The 16,802-nt window shown below is 39.7% G+C and overlaps 2 protein-coding genes across 2 annotated transcripts; one reads left to right on the forward strand and one right to left on the reverse strand.

Moving 5' to 3' along the window:
• Window positions 1–95: 95 nt before the first annotated feature.
• LOC116321378 lies at window positions 96–4,107 on the reverse strand. The gene is made up of 6 exons (XM_031741213.2): window positions 3,757–4,107; window positions 3,309–3,581; window positions 1,977–2,089; window positions 993–1,112; window positions 779–889; window positions 96–670 (listed from the first exon to the last, which is right to left on the reverse strand). Exons 1-6 carry the CDS (start codon window positions 3,848–3,850, stop codon window positions 608–610), a joined length of 774 nt encoding a protein of 257 aa, XP_031597073.1. The 5' UTR covers window positions 3,851–4,107; the 3' UTR covers window positions 96–607.
• Window positions 4,108–6,507: 2,400 nt separating this feature from the next.
• On the forward strand, window positions 6,508–11,095 carry si:ch211-243a20.3 (uncharacterized protein LOC100151507 homolog). The gene is made up of 4 exons (XM_039613875.1): window positions 6,508–6,760; window positions 8,927–9,063; window positions 9,299–9,428; window positions 10,572–11,095. The coding sequence occupies exons 2-4, from the start codon at window positions 8,949–8,951 to the stop codon at window positions 10,897–10,899; spliced, it is 573 nt and encodes a 190-aa protein (XP_039469809.1). The 5' UTR covers window positions 6,508–6,760; window positions 8,927–8,948; the 3' UTR covers window positions 10,900–11,095.
• Window positions 11,096–16,802: the final 5,707 nt, after the last annotated feature.

Below are 16,802 nucleotides of genomic sequence, written 5' to 3' on the forward strand. Positions count from 1 at the left end.
GATTGTTAGCGACTCCATTTTTGAGCATGAAAGTGATCCCAAACTAACTGAACTAAAGGGGAAAAAAGCAATAATAAAAAAACACGCACAAACACTGTCAGTTATGGAATTGATCTCCCCAGAGACCAGACTTTATTCCCACACCGACATTATTGAAGCAGTGTGGAATCATTTTAACAGAAAATAGAGCAAACCCAGTCAGAAGAAGAGCATTGAACGTCCATCAAGATGCCTAAAGACTCCTTAAAGAAATGACAAGAAAGCTCATTAGAACTGTTCAAACTCTCTTTTTGCCTTGCCCGTTTGAATAAATTGGTGCACAAAATCTAAAGAAATGAGGTGTAGCTAAAGACTTCTACGTAGTACAGTCGTAGCATTTAGTGAAAACCTTTAGTACTTTTGATACACTGTGCTCATTTTGATGGGGATGCTTCTGTACATTTACATATTTTACACACTTTTAAAAATCTTTGTGTTGTACCAAACTACTTTTACTTTGCATTTGTGGGTTTTTTTGATGTTATTGAAAGATGATTCTCTCAGTGTCGCTGACACAGATGAGATTAAAGTAGAAGAGCGCTGGATTATGATCCCACAATCAGTTGATCTAAAAGTTCTCATAAACAGACTCAAAAACACCTTCATCCTTGTCTTTTGTCTTTTGCGCTGCCTGTGGAGGTAAAATGAGAAGCAAGTCAACATTTACATGTTTTATTTTGACACCACGTTATTTTCTCTGATACTGTCAGATGTGAAAAGACACTCAAAGTTCGCTGACCTTTTTTGGGGGTTCCTTTTTCTTGGGTTTGTCTTTGTCTTGGTTATTCTCTCCGCTGGCAGGTGAGCTGTCCAGTACATCATAAATAGACCTGGGACGAGGCTCTAGACTCTGAAAGAAATCTTCATGTCAGTGTCCAAATAAATGTTGGAAATGACAACATGAATGTAAGGAAGTTCAGGTGAAAGACACTGATGAGGAGGGAGGTGCTCACGGCATAGTAAGACGTGGACTGAGCTGCTGTTGCATCCAAGCTATCGTCCTCCTTCTTTGTCACCTTCTTCTCTTCTTTGCTTTGCTTTTGTTTTTTCTCACCAGCTTCATATTTCTTAGTCTAAAGATGGAGTTGGATTCATCAAAAAAAAGAAAAAAGAAAAAAGAATCACAGGTGTGGAACATACAAACGAGTAAAACACGAGGCTTTCCTCACAGCTGCTCCCTTTCTAGTTTTTTGTCTTGTGTTTGTATTCAGAGTTTATGGGGCTAACTTCATTTTCGCATTCAATGCGCTTGCTGTATAAGAGCTCAAGTCCACTGGGACTACGAAAGAAGCACAGCCACTGATAGGATGAAGAAATTGAGCATGTTGTAAGTCAGAGTATTAGGTTTTCTTTGGCTCAAATCAGTGTGTAAATGATTATAATTCAGTAGTTCAGTAACAGCAGTCCCAGTGCAGTTTATGAGGCAATAAAGACATGACAAAGCTGGTGGCATGTGACTATTTCCATTAGTCTGATATGGGTTTTGTGGTTGAGACTCTGAGATGACACTGCCTGATGTTGGACAGCTGTTTGTTATTTGCAGTATAATTGTTCACACTTATTAAACTTAAGTATAATCAGGATTAAATCATATAATCAGTTTCAGATGAAAATTCCCACTGGGGCATTTTAAATTCCAACTTGTAACTTAATCTGGAGTGCATGCCTTGGGTTGTGTGATAACTCATGCGATTAATAGTGGGTCAGTGAACTCAGGACCACATCCAAAGGGGACAACCATCCCAATAGGGATTAAATACCTTTGTTTGTAGAACTGAGCAAGCCTCTTGGATCAAGTACTTGTCAGTCAATTCTTGAAAACTGGATACAGTTAAAACTTTGTCAAAACATCCCTCATTAAACTGTGAAGAAACTCTGGTGTGTCGTAACCTGCTGTTTCTTAACTATTGCCTGCTTATCAGCAGGATCAGTCTTACCCAATGTCCTCTGAAGACATACACTGAGCCGAGCACACTGAAGATCAACAGCGCACCCGTGAAGACGGCCATGATGATGAACTCTGTGTTAACAGGTTCCTTGTAGCGTTCATCTGGAAAAACCACAAACACAAAAAATAAATACATTTTTTTTTAAAAAGTGTCACCCTGTGCTGGACTTCATCACAACTGGATAACATGCAGATCAAATGGCCTTTGGCGTCTGTTCTGGCTAATTTCTCAAGACATACAGGGGTTTCAAAAATGAGATTCGGGACCCTTCAAAGGCTCAGAAGATAGATCTCAGGGATAGCAAAGCTACTGGAAGGATAAGAGAGAAAAAATGATTTTTTATTACACAGAATGCTGTTTATTTGTTCTTTTCTTTATGAACTAAGCAATACTTTTTCATCAGTACGCATGCCCTTTAACCTCCTAGGACCTGGCGTCCACATATGTGGGCATCAAATTTTGGGTTATCTAGACCAGAATACTAAATTTTGCTCAACAAGGGCCTGATATCCACTTACGAGGACACTATACTGCCACTGTTCTATTGAGATTTAAAACGAATGGATTCATATGTAGATCTCATTTTTCTCAGGAACAAAAATCAGGTAAAAAAAAAAAATCTGGTAATTCTTTGTTTTTACATTCATTGGGTCCCAATTAGCCCAGATAACAAAGAGGAATTAAAAATGCATGCCATGAAAGAGCCAGTGGAAAATAGCAAATTGTATATGATCCCCTTTGCGGGACTGCAAGCATTTGAAAGCATATTCTTAATATTCACCTTAAAGCTGTGTTACAAGTTATTTTGATTATTGCTTGTATTTGCAAAGGATGCAACTAGAAAAACGTCTTATTTTTAGTGTTGTTCAATAGCAGCAAGGTATCATCGTAGTTCAGTCACTGACCCCACCAACCTCCTCGACACTAATAATATGTATCAAAGCATCCCTGATTGAAGCATCTTAATCTGTAGCTTACTTTTGAGTTTATCGTGTTCATCTGTGACAGGATCACAGATGGACGCTGCTTCATTTGAAGAAAGAGGAAGATTTAAAAAGAAGGAGTAAGAAGGGAAAGTTGAGAAGTTGCGTTAATGTGTGATTACAAACAGTTATCTTCATGTCCTGCATGTCTTTAACAGAGAGCCTTTTAAACACATTTACTCTTTTTAAAAAAAATCTGGAAAAAATGCAGTGAATCTGTTTCTTATATACCTCAAGGCAGCTCTTCCTTAGTTAGAATACTTTACTGCTGTGTAACTGTGATAAAGATGTCTTACAGTTGGAGCTTTCCTCTTCATTTTCTTTCTTTTGGACTAACCTCTCACTCGAAGAAACCAATCCACCTTCACCGTTTGATACTGGCAGGAGTAAAGTCCTGAAAGCTTCAGGTTTTTCAGCTCCAGATGCCAGGAAAATATTTCCTGTCTGGTATCCATTGTAGGGATGGTATTATTGTATATTATTTTGTTTTTTGGATCGAAGCATGTCAAGCAACCGTCTTCCGTTTGGTTTACTGCTTTGGTCAAATTGCATGTAATGTTGAGATTTTCACCTCTAAAGGCCACAAAGACTTCGCGCTCCAGACTGATACCTGTGAAAAAACATGTTAGAGGTTCACATTAGGGCTGGACACAAAATAAATCTGCTGCAGTTCATTAATTCTCCTCACTATTTCTAGACTACAGGGTTAGTCGCACACGTAAGCAACAGAAAACACTCATTCCAGTCAAATAAACATCAGTCACAGCAGAAATGTGGTGGCTCACTTGGTGAATCCATTGCTGAACACATAGTGAGAAGGAAAAATGCAGGTATCCATGTCAACTTGAAGAAAAGGGTCCAAAACTGTTGAGATTCCATGGTGCGATTGGGTAGTTTGATAAAGGTGTCTGTATTCTTTTTCGATGACAATGTTTTGTGACTCTATAGACTGTTGAAGTTCCTCTTTCTGCCAAAAAGCACTTCCCCAAAATGTTTGATGGACACTGACGCACTCTAAAGGGAACAACCAGAAACAGCATTTTACATGTTAGTCTAGGACATGGCAGACAATATTAAAGTCTAAAAACACTAAAGGTTAAAGACTTTCCACAGGCAACTCTAAAAGTTTTTGTTTTGTCCAAAGAAAGACTTCTTCTGGTCGCAGTTTGCTGTTACGTCAGCGTCTGGATGGGAAGCAAAGTGCAGTTTTGGCTTTCGTCCACAGTGAGACAGTGTTGGCGAAGTAACAGAGTGAGCCACGAGTGCGCACCTCGTCATGTGGTTTTCAGACGACAGCAGAAAGAGAAGACTCGAGCAGGGAGCGGAAATAAGCGCGCGCGCGCGCGTGTGTGTGTGTGTGTGTGTGAGCATGGCTGGAATTTAGCTGAAGGTGACAAATTGCCTTTTGTTAATGTGAACCAGCTGTCGCGGGTAGTGTGACTTCTTCACCACAGTAACTCTCTGCTGATTCGCTCTCTCTAAAGCTGCCAGTGGAGATGTGCAGATGTTATAGTGTGGCAGTTATTGTTATTCAACTCCATTTGTCTTTTTTGTCCCTACGCCCTCTTCCTTCTCTCCGCCTGTCCACCTGACTTTTTCAGCATTTCCTTTCTGGAGAGATTACCGGCCAACTCTGACCTCACCTCAGCCCACAGCATGAAAACAGACATAGAGAGGGGGAATAACATCTGGATGCCAGTCACTGAGGAATAACTCATTCCATTTCATACCCACTATAATGCGCTTCTTATCTCTCCTCCTTCCTGGGGAGTGAAGTATACAATAAAAACACAGATAGACTAGCGATCAGGTTTACAGGAGCACAGCACAGAAGGGCACTTAACCTAAGAGGTCCTTTTAAATCTGACATGCAAACAAGTACCTCACTGGAGTTTTGAACCAGATGAACTGGAGTCACTGGGTTGCCTTTTTAGCTTTAATCAGTGCACTGAGAAATGAGGTTATATGCTTTAGATATACTGGATTGGACTCCTAACATCCCCTGAGATTAAAAGTTTCCATTGCTGAAACAAAGGTTTTAATGAACTACTAGGCTTTGCTGAGGAACTTTACTCAGCTGCCGTTTCCCTTTTGACGTACATTAGCCTTCTGCTCTGTAATATTATATAAGGAAGATGTTCAAGTTTTGATTTACTGCAACTACTACTGTATTTCGTAGAGGCCGTTTGAGTAAAGAGAACTTGATGTCATGTTCAAGAAACCAAGTTGAGGTGATTTGCACTTTGTGAAGGGGTGCATTATCCTACTGGAAGCAGGCATCAGAAGCTGGGTACACTGTGGTCCTAAAGACATGGACATGATGAGCAACAACACTCAAATGTTCTTCATACCATGACAACACCACTGGTGTGAAATGTTTACACCAGGATCCATGCTTTTTATGTTGTTTCCACCAAATTCTGGCCCTACTGTCTGATTGCTGCAGCAGAAATCAACATGGAGTTTCTGAAATATGAAATAAAGTTATTTAATTCGCTTTTCTTCCCCATTCTAATGCTCAGTGTGAACTCCAGCAGGCTCTTCTGATCATGTCTAAAAACCTTAAAGGGTGATTAAACAACAATTATAAGTCCTTATTTACTTGTTAATGTTAAATCATTTGAATCTTTATCTCAAAGCTTTAAAGGAAAATTATTTAAGAGTACAGTATTAGTAAACGTATTGGAGTATATTTTATGCTTATACTTTATGCTTGCTTTAAATGGATTTATCCCTACTTTACGTTACATGTTACAGCACTTGAATACTTTCCTGCACTTAATCAGATTACATAGAGGAGATCAAATTGACTTCAGCTTAACTTACTGCAACATTTTCCACAATTGTTTTTCATTTGTGTTTTCAGCATGCAGATAAGAGCTTCTATTTCTTCACAATATACATATTTTTATTATTATGACTGTAAGAGGATTTTAGAGAACCTGGAGGATGAACAACATCAAACAAATCATAGAGAAAATATTCTTTAACATATTAAATAAAGAAAATAAACTAAGGCATGTTATGTACATATTGTTAGTCGGTTTAACCCCTAAAAAGGCATTATATTTTGTATATTTATTTGTAATTTACAGAGTAAGTGGTTCTCTAGTACAGTGTAGAGTAAACGTGCAGGTTTTCTATTAAAGTTTAATAGAAAAGTAAAAGAGGTTTCTCTTGTTTCTCTGTTTCTGACATAAATACTAGCAGCAGTTACTTCTTATAGTTGAATATCGCTGTGTGGAGGGCAGAAGGTGTTAAACGGTCAGATAAAAAGAATTTGTAACATTTTTAAGGAGACCACAGTGCAGAAATGTGATCCTCCAGCTGAGTGAGATAGCAATCTCAAATATGCATATACCTGACTCTTCCATGGTGAAGATGAGACAGAAGGAGATCTCAGAGAAGAGGATGTGCCACACATCTGGCAGCAGCTGGATTGCAGAATTTGTCTGCATGTGATGTGCATGAGAGGGAGAGAGAGAGTTGGAGGTGGGCGTGTGTTGGGGTCTAAAAGCTAGCACAGCTCCCAAACCCTAAACGTATTTTAAAAAGAGCTCTGTGCCAGACCTGCCGCACACTCTTCTCTTAATTATCCCAAAGCTGGGAGACGAGGGTGGAGAGAGTGTCGGAGAAAACAGGAGAGAAGGGAGAAGAAGTAAGTAGAGGGACCGTGGCAGCGACAGGGTGGAGAGGCGAGAGGAGCAGAGACATCTGGTATTCAAACTGCATGGGAGAGGGAGAAGGACTTCCTGCTGAGTCTTAAAAGCATCATCATCATTTCAAGTCGTGAGTATCGGCTCATTTGCTCATTTTTCCGAAACAGCTCCCAGCTTGTGATACTTCTGCCGCTGCGGCATTAGTTTGCAAAGTTGAAAAGTGTTTTTGTTCCAGCACAGCCACAAACCATAATCATAACAGGTGACGGCGTGCTGGTTTGCGTGGTGCTGTTGTGTGGTTAATTTTCACTCCTCCTTTGATCAGCCTCCAAATTCAGACCTCCTGAGAACATTTACAATAGCTCAGCAGTGAGTCATCGGCTTATTACTGTCCAGTATGATTCACAGATCTGTCATATGGATGCAGTGCTGATGTTTTGCTTTTCCCTTTGCTTGGCTGGTTTTCTGGGTCGCCTGCCTTTAGCCTTTCTCTTTTCTTCCCCATTAAAACTGGACTCTAAAAATCAAAAACTTGCCTTCCTTTTCTTTTTCCCAACTGAACTGCTGTTGCTCTCTCCACACACACAGACAGGTCCAACTGGAAAAAGCCTGTTTTCTTCATCCCTTCAATTCGACAGGGAACAAGACTTTTTTGGTTCACATCCTGCCCCATTATCAAGTAGCTGTGTTGTCATCAGTGGGGTTTTATTGGAGGCAAAGCAGAGACGTACAAGTGTTTTTACACGTCTTATTTTTCCCTCTGTGGATCCTGGATCTGCCACAGTGACTGGGAGTATTACATGAGTCTCCAGCTTTCTAACACCACCAGTGATCTTTTTAACCATTTACCCAGTTATGAAAAATAAGGTGCTGTTGGACTCACTGGATCAAGCTGTGGTCGAAACATCCATAATTTGATTTTATGAAAAAGGCTGGAGATAAAGCTGCCAGACAAGAAGTGAAGTCATATTACATTTATGCTTTGAGCATAAATGTAATATGACTCACAAACATTTTGTAATAAAGTACCAGGTTCTAAGGCCTTTTGGTAAACTTTATACCAGGGATGTCAAACATGAGGCCCAGGGGCCAAAATTGGCCTGGGAAAGACTCCAAGCTGGTCCACTGGAAAGCTTTGGAAAATATGAAGAAAGGCATAATTTTGGACTTTGTATTTTAAGTTTTACAGCTTTTCCTACTGATAAAGACCTTCCCCACCACAATTCATACTCTAACAAAGGAGTGAAGTAATAGATAAACAATCAATTGACATAACTGTTCCTGTTTTTTCTATTTCTATTTTTTCTATTGCCTATAGTAATTTATTTATTTATTCATTTATTTGTCTATTTATTTATTGTTTGTTTTTTCATTAGTATGCCTCCAAAGTAAAAAAAAAAAACATTTTAAAAAATAATTTCATTTTCTGTGAATTAACATAAACGTTTTGCTTCAAAATTATAGGACAGTTACAGAATAATTACAACGAGCTAACTTTTTTCATAATTATACACATTTATTTCTTACAGTTTAAGTGAAAGATGTCTTTTATTTACTACGACAGTAACAGTTATTACTGGCACATGTGTGCCATTTGTCCCAAAGACTGTATATAAAAGATGCACATAGCCACTGCAAAGTCAGCCCAGTAGCTGGTGAAGTCCCATTATAAAGCCTAAAGCTGAGCATTATATTGTTTTTACTGTTTTCAAACAGGACAGATCATTTTACAGAGAAGCCAAGAAGCTGAACTGGGACATAATTTACCTAAAATAGCTTAGATTATGGTTAGTAAGGGCAGTTTTTAAACAAGCAGTAGTCTATTTATTTTGTCAAAGATTTCTATACAAAACCATGTTTTCCAGAGGAGGTGCCTCCTGCTGGCCATTAGAAAGAAGTGATTTTTAGGACACTTTTGTTTTGGTTTACTTTTTATACTCAGAAGCTATGTCTATCTTTATCAAAAAATTGTCTTTTACCACTTTTCCATTTGTTAAGCATTGATAAGTCTTAGCACGTGCAGATTCCAAGAAATTGTCCTCACTGAGACAATAAAGTAAAATACAATAAAACAAAACAGTAACAAAGTTGCACATCACACTGGCAAAAAACACACAAATGCTTGCCTTTGCACTAATTAGTGGCACATGAAGTTGCTTTGATTTTCACACCTCTTTGTCGGCGATGAAAACGCATTTTTTTCTGCTTTAAAAACAAGGGGGGGAAAAAAAAGGTTGGTTTGAAACTTAAGTTTGACACAGGCACGTTTGTTCTTTTCTTCTTCATCTTTTATAAGGGGGAGCGTGTATCTGCTCGACATGGGCCCTCACTCTCTGTTGATGGCGCTGATGGTGGTTGCCACAGCAACTGGGGCCTATGCAGCCGAGGAGGAGAATGAAGTGGATTATGGGTACTGGAACTACAGAGAGGGAGGTATAAATCACAAGCCTGTGTTTGATCTCTTCTGTTTGGAGATACGGAGCCCGTAAATCACTGTGTGTTTGAAGCCGTGAGCTATGGCAGCTGAATGAAATGCAGCAATCCGAGACACTTCAGAGAAACAGTTCTTGAACAATTAAAGCACACGCTTTCTTCATTTTCATGATTCATACAGGATGTTTTGTTGTTCCATAAATTGAAGCCTGATGGTGTCACGCTTTGCTTTCAGCTGAGAGCGTGAATGTGGCCTCAGTGCGCAGTGTGACCAGAGTTTTAGATGCCTGGGGAAAACGCATCTTCAGTGAGATCAAAACTCTGCTGCACTCACAGCCCAGCACGCTGCTCCCCGACTACTCCAGGTGGGCCTAACCTTTATCACCCATCATCATGATGTCTAATCAGCCCGAGGTTTGTTTACTCAGTTTCTCAGGATTAGACAAAAGAGTCGCTTTTATTTGATTAGATGACTACTGTTTAACAGTATCTGCTTTTAAGGCAAATCTTTATTTCTTCAGCATCCTTTGCTTGCAAGAAGAGTTCACTCTGTATTTTTTTATTTCTATTGAGGCCTGTTTTAGTCAGCCTGGGAGATTTCATATTTTATTATGACCATGTGAACACATTTCCCATTACTGCTGCCTTAGATATTTGGCCACTTTGTAGGGTACACTAGTGCCCTGCTTGTTGACTGCTTGTTAATGCAAACGTCTAACTAGACAATCAAGTCTGTGCATTTAGGGACGTAGACGTGGTCGAGGTGGCCTGATAAAGTTCAAAAGCATCAAAATGAGGAAGAAAGGTGATTTAAGTGACACTGAAAGCACGGTTATTGATGCCAAATGGCTGGTCTGAGTGTTTCAGAAACTGCTAATCTACTGGGATTTTTCCCTACACAGCCATCTCCAGGGTTTACAGAGAATGGTCCAAAACAGAACAAATATCCAGTGAGCAGCATTTTTCTGGATGGAAATGTCCAGTTGAAGCCAGAGATCAGAGGAGAATGGCCAGACTGCTTTGAGCTGATAGGAATGCAACAGTGGCTCAAATAAACACTGTTTACAACCAAAGTCTATGCAAAAGAGCATCTTTTGAACTCAGCAGAAGACCATATCTGTCAGCTAAGACGTTGAGGTAAAATTGAGGCTAAAATTTGCATTGCCTGAGTCTCAATTTCTGCTGTGACATTTCAATGGCAGGATCATGACACCATGAAAGCCTGAATCCATCCTACCTTGTATCAATGGTTTGGGGCTGTAGCTGCTGGTGGTCTAATGGTGTAACCGGTATTTGGCACGAGAGAGTAAACCAATCCAATTTGAAGTTGAACAGGAGCATTTCTTACTCTCACCTCAGCCTGTCTTTGCCTCCTTTGTCTCCTGTTAACCACACAGAATGCTTTGGTTCAAGTCTCTGACTTTATTCACAGTCATAATTAATTTCATACAGTGCTCCATATGTGTAAGCGGTCCTCTGAAGTTAACCCTCATCTGTTCCTCCTGCAGGGTGCGCCCTCTGTCCGAGTCTGTCAACGACCTCTTCAGGGAAGTCTCTCTGCTGCACCGACGCATCACCGAGCTCTCTCATCGCCTAGCAACGCTGGAACCATTTCTCCGTCGCTACGGCTACCAGGGGGAGGATGGGGAGGACGAGGAGGAGGAGGCGGAAGGCAGGCGGGCTCACAGCCTGAAAGGGAAGGTGGCGAGTCTGACCCGGTACACCCCGAGGACCGCAGTGAGCGTGAGCCCGCCGAGAGGGAGCAGGGTGGTGAGGAGGAGGCGGGTGAGAGTCCTGAAGACTAGGGGAGTGAAGCAGGCCAAGAGTGACACATAGATGGATGGACAGAGTTCGGGGTGGTGCGACGGAAAGAGGGAAAAAGTTTAAGGCTTTGTTGGGTTTACCGAAACGAATTATAAAGTATGAAATCCCTTTATAAACTGTGTAAAGTTTCTACATATGCAATATAACCTCTGATTTTTCTTAGTGAGAGACTAAAATTCTTTAATAAACTGTTTTATTATCATCATTTCATTGCGGTTTTTGCCTCATCAGTTCCACTTCTCATTCTCTCTTCTTTTGTTTTATGGATCACCTCAACTTGGGAAACAACCTTACACAAACCTAATTGCTGTCCCAGAAGCTCTCGGCTACTTTACCGGCTCTGTATCTAATCCGTGTAGATGGATTAGATACAGAAATAATGTGACGGGATAATCCAAAAAGCTGTCCGCTATCAAGGACTGTTGAGAGCTAAAAAAACAAAAAAAACAAAACCTGATCACTAAACAAAACCAAATAAATCAGCCAACAACTCTGCACTGAATTATCTTCTTGTTGTTAGGGGCTGTTTTATGTTTATTTATGGTTCACTTCCAAAGGGCTATTTATACAAAGGCCTAGCGAGTGGCACAACGTCTAGAAATAAAATATCCATTACATCACTTTTAAACCACGTGATTCCTTCTGTTTTTATTAAAGAGCATTCCAACCCCCCCCAAACGAAGCAATACTCCCACACCACCTCCTTATTGGATTGAATATAATATTACAGTGCGCAAAATGCAAGGATGGTGTGTCGGTAAAAAAAAAAAAAAGAAAGAAAGAAAGACTTTTTTCATTAGAGCAGTGATTGTCAAACCTTTCTCTGGCATGCCCCCACTTAAGGAAGTCGAAAGAAGGTCATACCTCACTTTTGTTTTTAAGTCTCTCGCACTTTAAAAAGAGGGTCCCTATTTGATTTGACTGAAATAACGGTGCTTATCATGATAAGAACACAGACAGGACTCAAAGTCCTTGACGTTCACAGTCGGGTGTAGCATCTAAAGGATAAGGACACATTATTTTTTCCCACATCTCTGTAACTATGCATGGACAAATGATTTCAGGGAGAGCGAGGAGTTCTTATGTGAGGAGGAACAAGCAGAATAATTACATAATGATTTTATGTAAGAAATCGAACAGAAGCATGAAAATCGTCGGGGTTTCCGTCTTTCTTCTAGACCAGAGTAACTCACCGTGAGTCCTGCGTGCAGAGGACATAATAAAAATAGAGGTTTTTAGATAATTTGGCAAACTTTTTTTTAAATGCCCAAAACAGGAAAAAATACACCCTTAAAATAAGTCGACAGCGCAATTCATTTTATTCATGGAAACATTAAGTGACATTACACTTGATTTAATATTCAAGCCTATATTTATTACACAAATAACCTTTGAAAGGCAGACACCTAACCGCCTAACCGCACACATGGGGCTGACAGTGAGAGGCGTGGACGTCTGCAACGCTGCAGATGAAGGCTGTTCTCCTGCTACCTGTGCGTGTCCTAACGAGGCGGATGCCCTGTTTTTGCCACAGGGTGTCAGTGCTCGTCTGCCGCCGTAATCACACGCGGCTTTACACCGATTCACGGAGGATGATCTTCATTTATTTATTTATTTATTTATTTCAGCTGAAGTCCAGGAACGACCCTCGTGGGCCCAGCAGGGGGTGCCTATTGTCTTCTAACATAATTATAATGTTTGTTTGCGTATGGTGATCGTGTGTGTGCGTGTCTTGAGCGCAGACAGCGAACTTTATGCCTTCATTAAAACTTTGCCAAGTGTTTCTACAGCAACCAGTTTCTCCCTACTCCTCTTCTACAACTTCACTTATCATCCTCATCTCATACTGCAGGGTGGCGTGTCCATTCTCTCCTTTTTTTTTCTCACTTTCAACTTGCAGCTGCACCCTAATTCCTTCCTTTTTTAAATCTTCCACCACTGATCCCCCCCCCATACTGTAATCTGTATATCAAACCACCACACCTCCCACCACCCCCTTCGCTGCTACGTGTGGGCGTTCAGCTCAGGCTGTACTTTCCATTTTGGTACTGTATTGTCAATGCATTGTTGCATCCAATCCAGTTAAGATGCCGTGGGAATACTGTATAAATCTCCCTCCCCGTCTCTCTTTCTACACCCCTCCCCATCTCTGCAAAAAGAGCCAGTTGCTAGGTAACAGTTAATTGTCAAGAAGTAGTTACATGTGTTGCAATGCATCCTGGGGTTGTTGGGTTGATGGAGGGATCGAAGAAGTAAGCAAAAAAAAAAAAAAGGCTTATGTTTTCTTTTTTTTTCTTTTTCAGAAGCTGATTAACTTATGAAAAGGTTATTTCTACCTTTGCCTCACCTTGTTCTGTTCAACCATCCAGGACTGCAGCTGTTTTTTTTAAAAAAAACCTTCCCTCCAAATCTGTAGGCAAGGCATCGGTACATTTTCAAACCGGCTGGTTTCTTTAAATAACTCCTGTTGCTGGACAAGAGTAAAGAGAGAGTCTGAAGAGTAAGGGGAGGGGGAGAGAGAGGTTTTTGGGGGCTTTGATCTCTGCTGCTCGGTTCAGTTTGCATCACTTCTCCCTTCCCTCAATACATCTCCCATTATTTTTTGTTCTCCTTATCTCCTCTGCCTCTCTCATGCCTCTTTGTGGTTTTTCTCTTCCCACTGCTCTCTAAAAACTCTTGTCCAACACGGTTGACTAGCATCATCATTACAAGATGAGAGTCCTGCTTATTGGAAGACAGAGAATGACAAGCAAAAGATGCAATGAAAGAGCAAAAAAGATGGCATTCTGCAGCAGCCATAATGTCACAGGACCGCACATGGACACAGCAATGTGATCCCTTCGTGTGACATCATGGTCGATCTACAGACATGCACATAAACTGCAGGAGAAAAAGAAAAGACCAACCAGCTGAAATTTCTTATTTTTTATTAATACTTAACACTTTTATTCCAAAGAGACAGAAGAATAATATTTCTCAGCACTTATTTTCACATTGACTGTGTTTAATCTCATTTTTCAATATTACTAAATATTCAATCAAATTTGAAATACTCTCTGCACACAAGTAATTTCTCTCCATACAAAAAAATGCAAGGATGAACTAGATTTTTTGACATATGTACATTTTTCACAATCTGTACAGCTCGGGAATAGATTTGTTCGATCTCCTCTGTGACCAAACACAACATAACAGAAGATTTAGCTAAAGAGGGACAAAAAAAAGAGACCACACCTCTGTAAAAATGCAATAGATAATCTATTGTGCTTTCTGGGTAGCAATTATTGACGGTGCCTTACGATCTCCCCTCGCGAGGAAAAAAAACAGCCTTCTTAACTGGTCAAAAAACAACAAAAAACCCCCCAAAACACAACACTCGTTAAATGTGTTCACTATCTGTGTGATAATAAATGACTGCATGTATCCTGGCCTGAAGTCATTACAAAAAGCAGTTCTGCGTTGGGGACCTCAGAATGAAAGATTTATCCCAAATAGATGTACTCTCTGCTGTTGTTTTGTACAGGTTTTTATCAAAAGTCCATGAGCGTGAGGTAAAGTATTTACATACAGCTTTATAGTACATGTACAACAAATAGCTATATCTCTCACACACACTCTGTCTCTCTTCCATATGAGCACACACAGAGGTAATCAAGCGTATGTTTTCAGGCACATACAATAACAGAAATAATGAGCTATATTCAAAAGGGAAAAAACTGTTGAAATGAGAGGAAAAAAAAGGTTTTTTAAGTGACAGCGAGTGTGTAAAGCAAGAACTGAGCCACAAACTATCAAGAAAGTTATATAAGGTTAACAGTAAAAAAAAAAGAAAAAGAAAAGTGTCTTCTATCTTTACCATAGTGAAAAGTTTTACTCAGATTCGGCATTTGAGTAAAACCGAAAAAGTTTGACTTTTAGATCGCTCTTCTCTTACAAAAACACACACACACACACACACACACACACACACACACACACACACACACACACACACACACACACACACACACACTTATAGTACTACATGGATCATCAGTACCAGTGAAAGTGATAAAATTCCAAATATCATTCAAAAACACACATTTTTTGGGCTAAAATTGAAAGTTAAAAAACAGAAATAAAGAAAAGTGTATACATGCAAGTGCTTACAAACACTGGACACCCCCCGCCCCCCGCCCCCCGTCATCACCCTTGTATCATACATACTGACTTGTCCACCAAGAGAAGGAAAGTCTTCTAAAAAATTTACCGGGATGTTCTACAAACTAAGTATTAGATCCATTCAGACAGGATTGTGCTTTGTAGATATCAAAATTTGGTTTGGCAACATGACTTCAAGTCAAACTGGACCAGTGACTTTAAGTAGAATATACTTTTCATGAATAATAATACAATTTAAAGGACAGAGAGCAGGAAACTTAAGAAATACACAACTTAGTTTCCACTTTCATATTCAGTCAGAGCAGAGATCATCTGAGTCTGACGTGGATTTGGAAGCTGCCTGTTTTGTTTTTTTTAGCAACATAAAAATAAGTCAATTGATAATAAAGGTGGTGTTTTTCACACAGCGTCCCACCTTATTTTAGTGCGCTTTCATCTCTTTACTCTGTTTCCCCCCCTTACAAAAGTCTGCAGTTGACACAATCCACACAGAACCTTGAACTTGAGGGCAAATTCTCTTCTTCATCAAAAATCTCAGCATGTGAAACAGATTAGGGCCGGGTGGGGGGAGAAATCAAGGCTACAGAACATACTGAGATTTCTTTTTTATGTTTTATTTGAGGGATTTGTTAATGATGAGTGTAGAAAGGATGGCCGAGTTCACAGAGGGGTACATTTATTATATATCCAGGTCCACTGCATGATAATAACCTTGAGGAAAAAGCTGACATGTTGCTAATGTAGATTAGAAGGTTGATATTATGAAGCTAGAGTCAGTTAGCTTGGGTTAGCATAAACTGGAGACCAACCAGCAAGCCCAGGGCTGAAAAATGAAGCTGAATTTGATTTGTAGTTCCTTTAATGGCGTTTCGAGGTAAACAATTCTCTATAGACTTCCATATTAAGTTGGCTGACTTTACATCAAAAATAAATTTGTTAAAAAAATAACAGTTTTTGGTCTTTATAGCTTATTTTTTCTTTTATAAATTGGAAGAGGTTCTTTTGTATAACTCATCCATTTAAATTTAATAAAATCTTATAGTTAGCCAACACATAATTTGCTGTTTGGAATGACAGCGGGAGGGGCTAGTCTAAGCTAGGCTACTAGCTGTGTGCTAGGGTTAACTTCAGCTAATTCAAACTGAGTCAGTAAACTGGACATTTTGACTGTTTTTGTGGCTTTTGAAGCAATTTTAATAAAATTAGTAAAGAAAGTACATGCTGTAACAAACTGTCCATAACATCTGGTATTTTATTTCTATGTTACTGCGCTCTTATAGGTGAGGAGCGGTATCCCTACAATGAATTATACATCCAGTGAATAGATTCACCATGCTAACAGTCACTTCTGCTTCCAGAAAGAAATAAAAACAGACGGTGAGTTCAATAACACTTGAATTAAGGCTTCAAAACAGGAGTATAAAACAGTAGTCACTGTCTTGCTAATAAACCTTAGGCTTATGAGCCCTACACATGTGACCCTGACCTTGAGCACTATCTGGTTGATTGATTAGGGGATCACTGTGTGCACATTTCACTGAAATCTAACTAATACTTTCGGAGGAGTAGCGATTCTTTTGAATTGTGGATGGATGCTTCACCGTGGCAGAAGCTTATTGGACCTTTGGCTGGATGTGCTAAAAATGGAAGTTTCTGGCATGGCAACAGCTTACAAGCTCTCTGAAAAAGTATTTATACATGTCAATTTGAGGTAATTAAACTAATAGGATACAACATGTTATTAGTGAGCCTTA

Source organism: Oreochromis aureus, linkage group 6 (assembly GCF_013358895.1).
Source record: "Oreochromis aureus strain Israel breed Guangdong linkage group 6, ZZ_aureus, whole genome shotgun sequence".
Lineage (NCBI taxonomy): Eukaryota > Metazoa > Chordata > Actinopteri > Cichliformes > Cichlidae > Oreochromis > Oreochromis aureus.

What these genes read in the sequence shown, in the direction of transcription:
- LOC116321378 (XM_031741213.2), bottom strand. Translation starts at nt 3,850, where the DNA reads ATGGAATCTCAACAGTTTTGGACCCTTTTCTTCAAGTTGACATGGATA. An exon ending in ATGTCTTCAGAGGACATTGG is followed by an intron (nt 1,113 to 1,976) that starts GTAAGACTGATC and finishes CTCCATCTTTAG; the next exon opens with ACTAAGAAATATGAAGCTGG. An exon ending in AAAAGGAACCCCCAAAAAAG is followed by an intron (nt 671 to 778) that starts GTCAGCGAACTT and finishes TTACCTCCACAG; the next exon opens with GCAGCGCAAAAGACAAAAGA.
- si:ch211-243a20.3 (XM_039613875.1), top strand. Translation starts at nt 8,949, where the DNA reads ATGGGCCCTCACTCTCTGTTGATGGCGCTGATGGTGGTTGCCACAGCA. An exon ending in CTGGAACTACAGAGAGGGAG is followed by an intron (nt 9,064 to 9,298) that starts GTATAAATCACA and finishes CTTTGCTTTCAG; the next exon opens with CTGAGAGCGTGAATGTGGCC. An exon ending in CTGCTCCCCGACTACTCCAG is followed by an intron (nt 9,429 to 10,571) that starts GTGGGCCTAACC and finishes TTCCTCCTGCAG; the next exon opens with GGTGCGCCCTCTGTCCGAGT.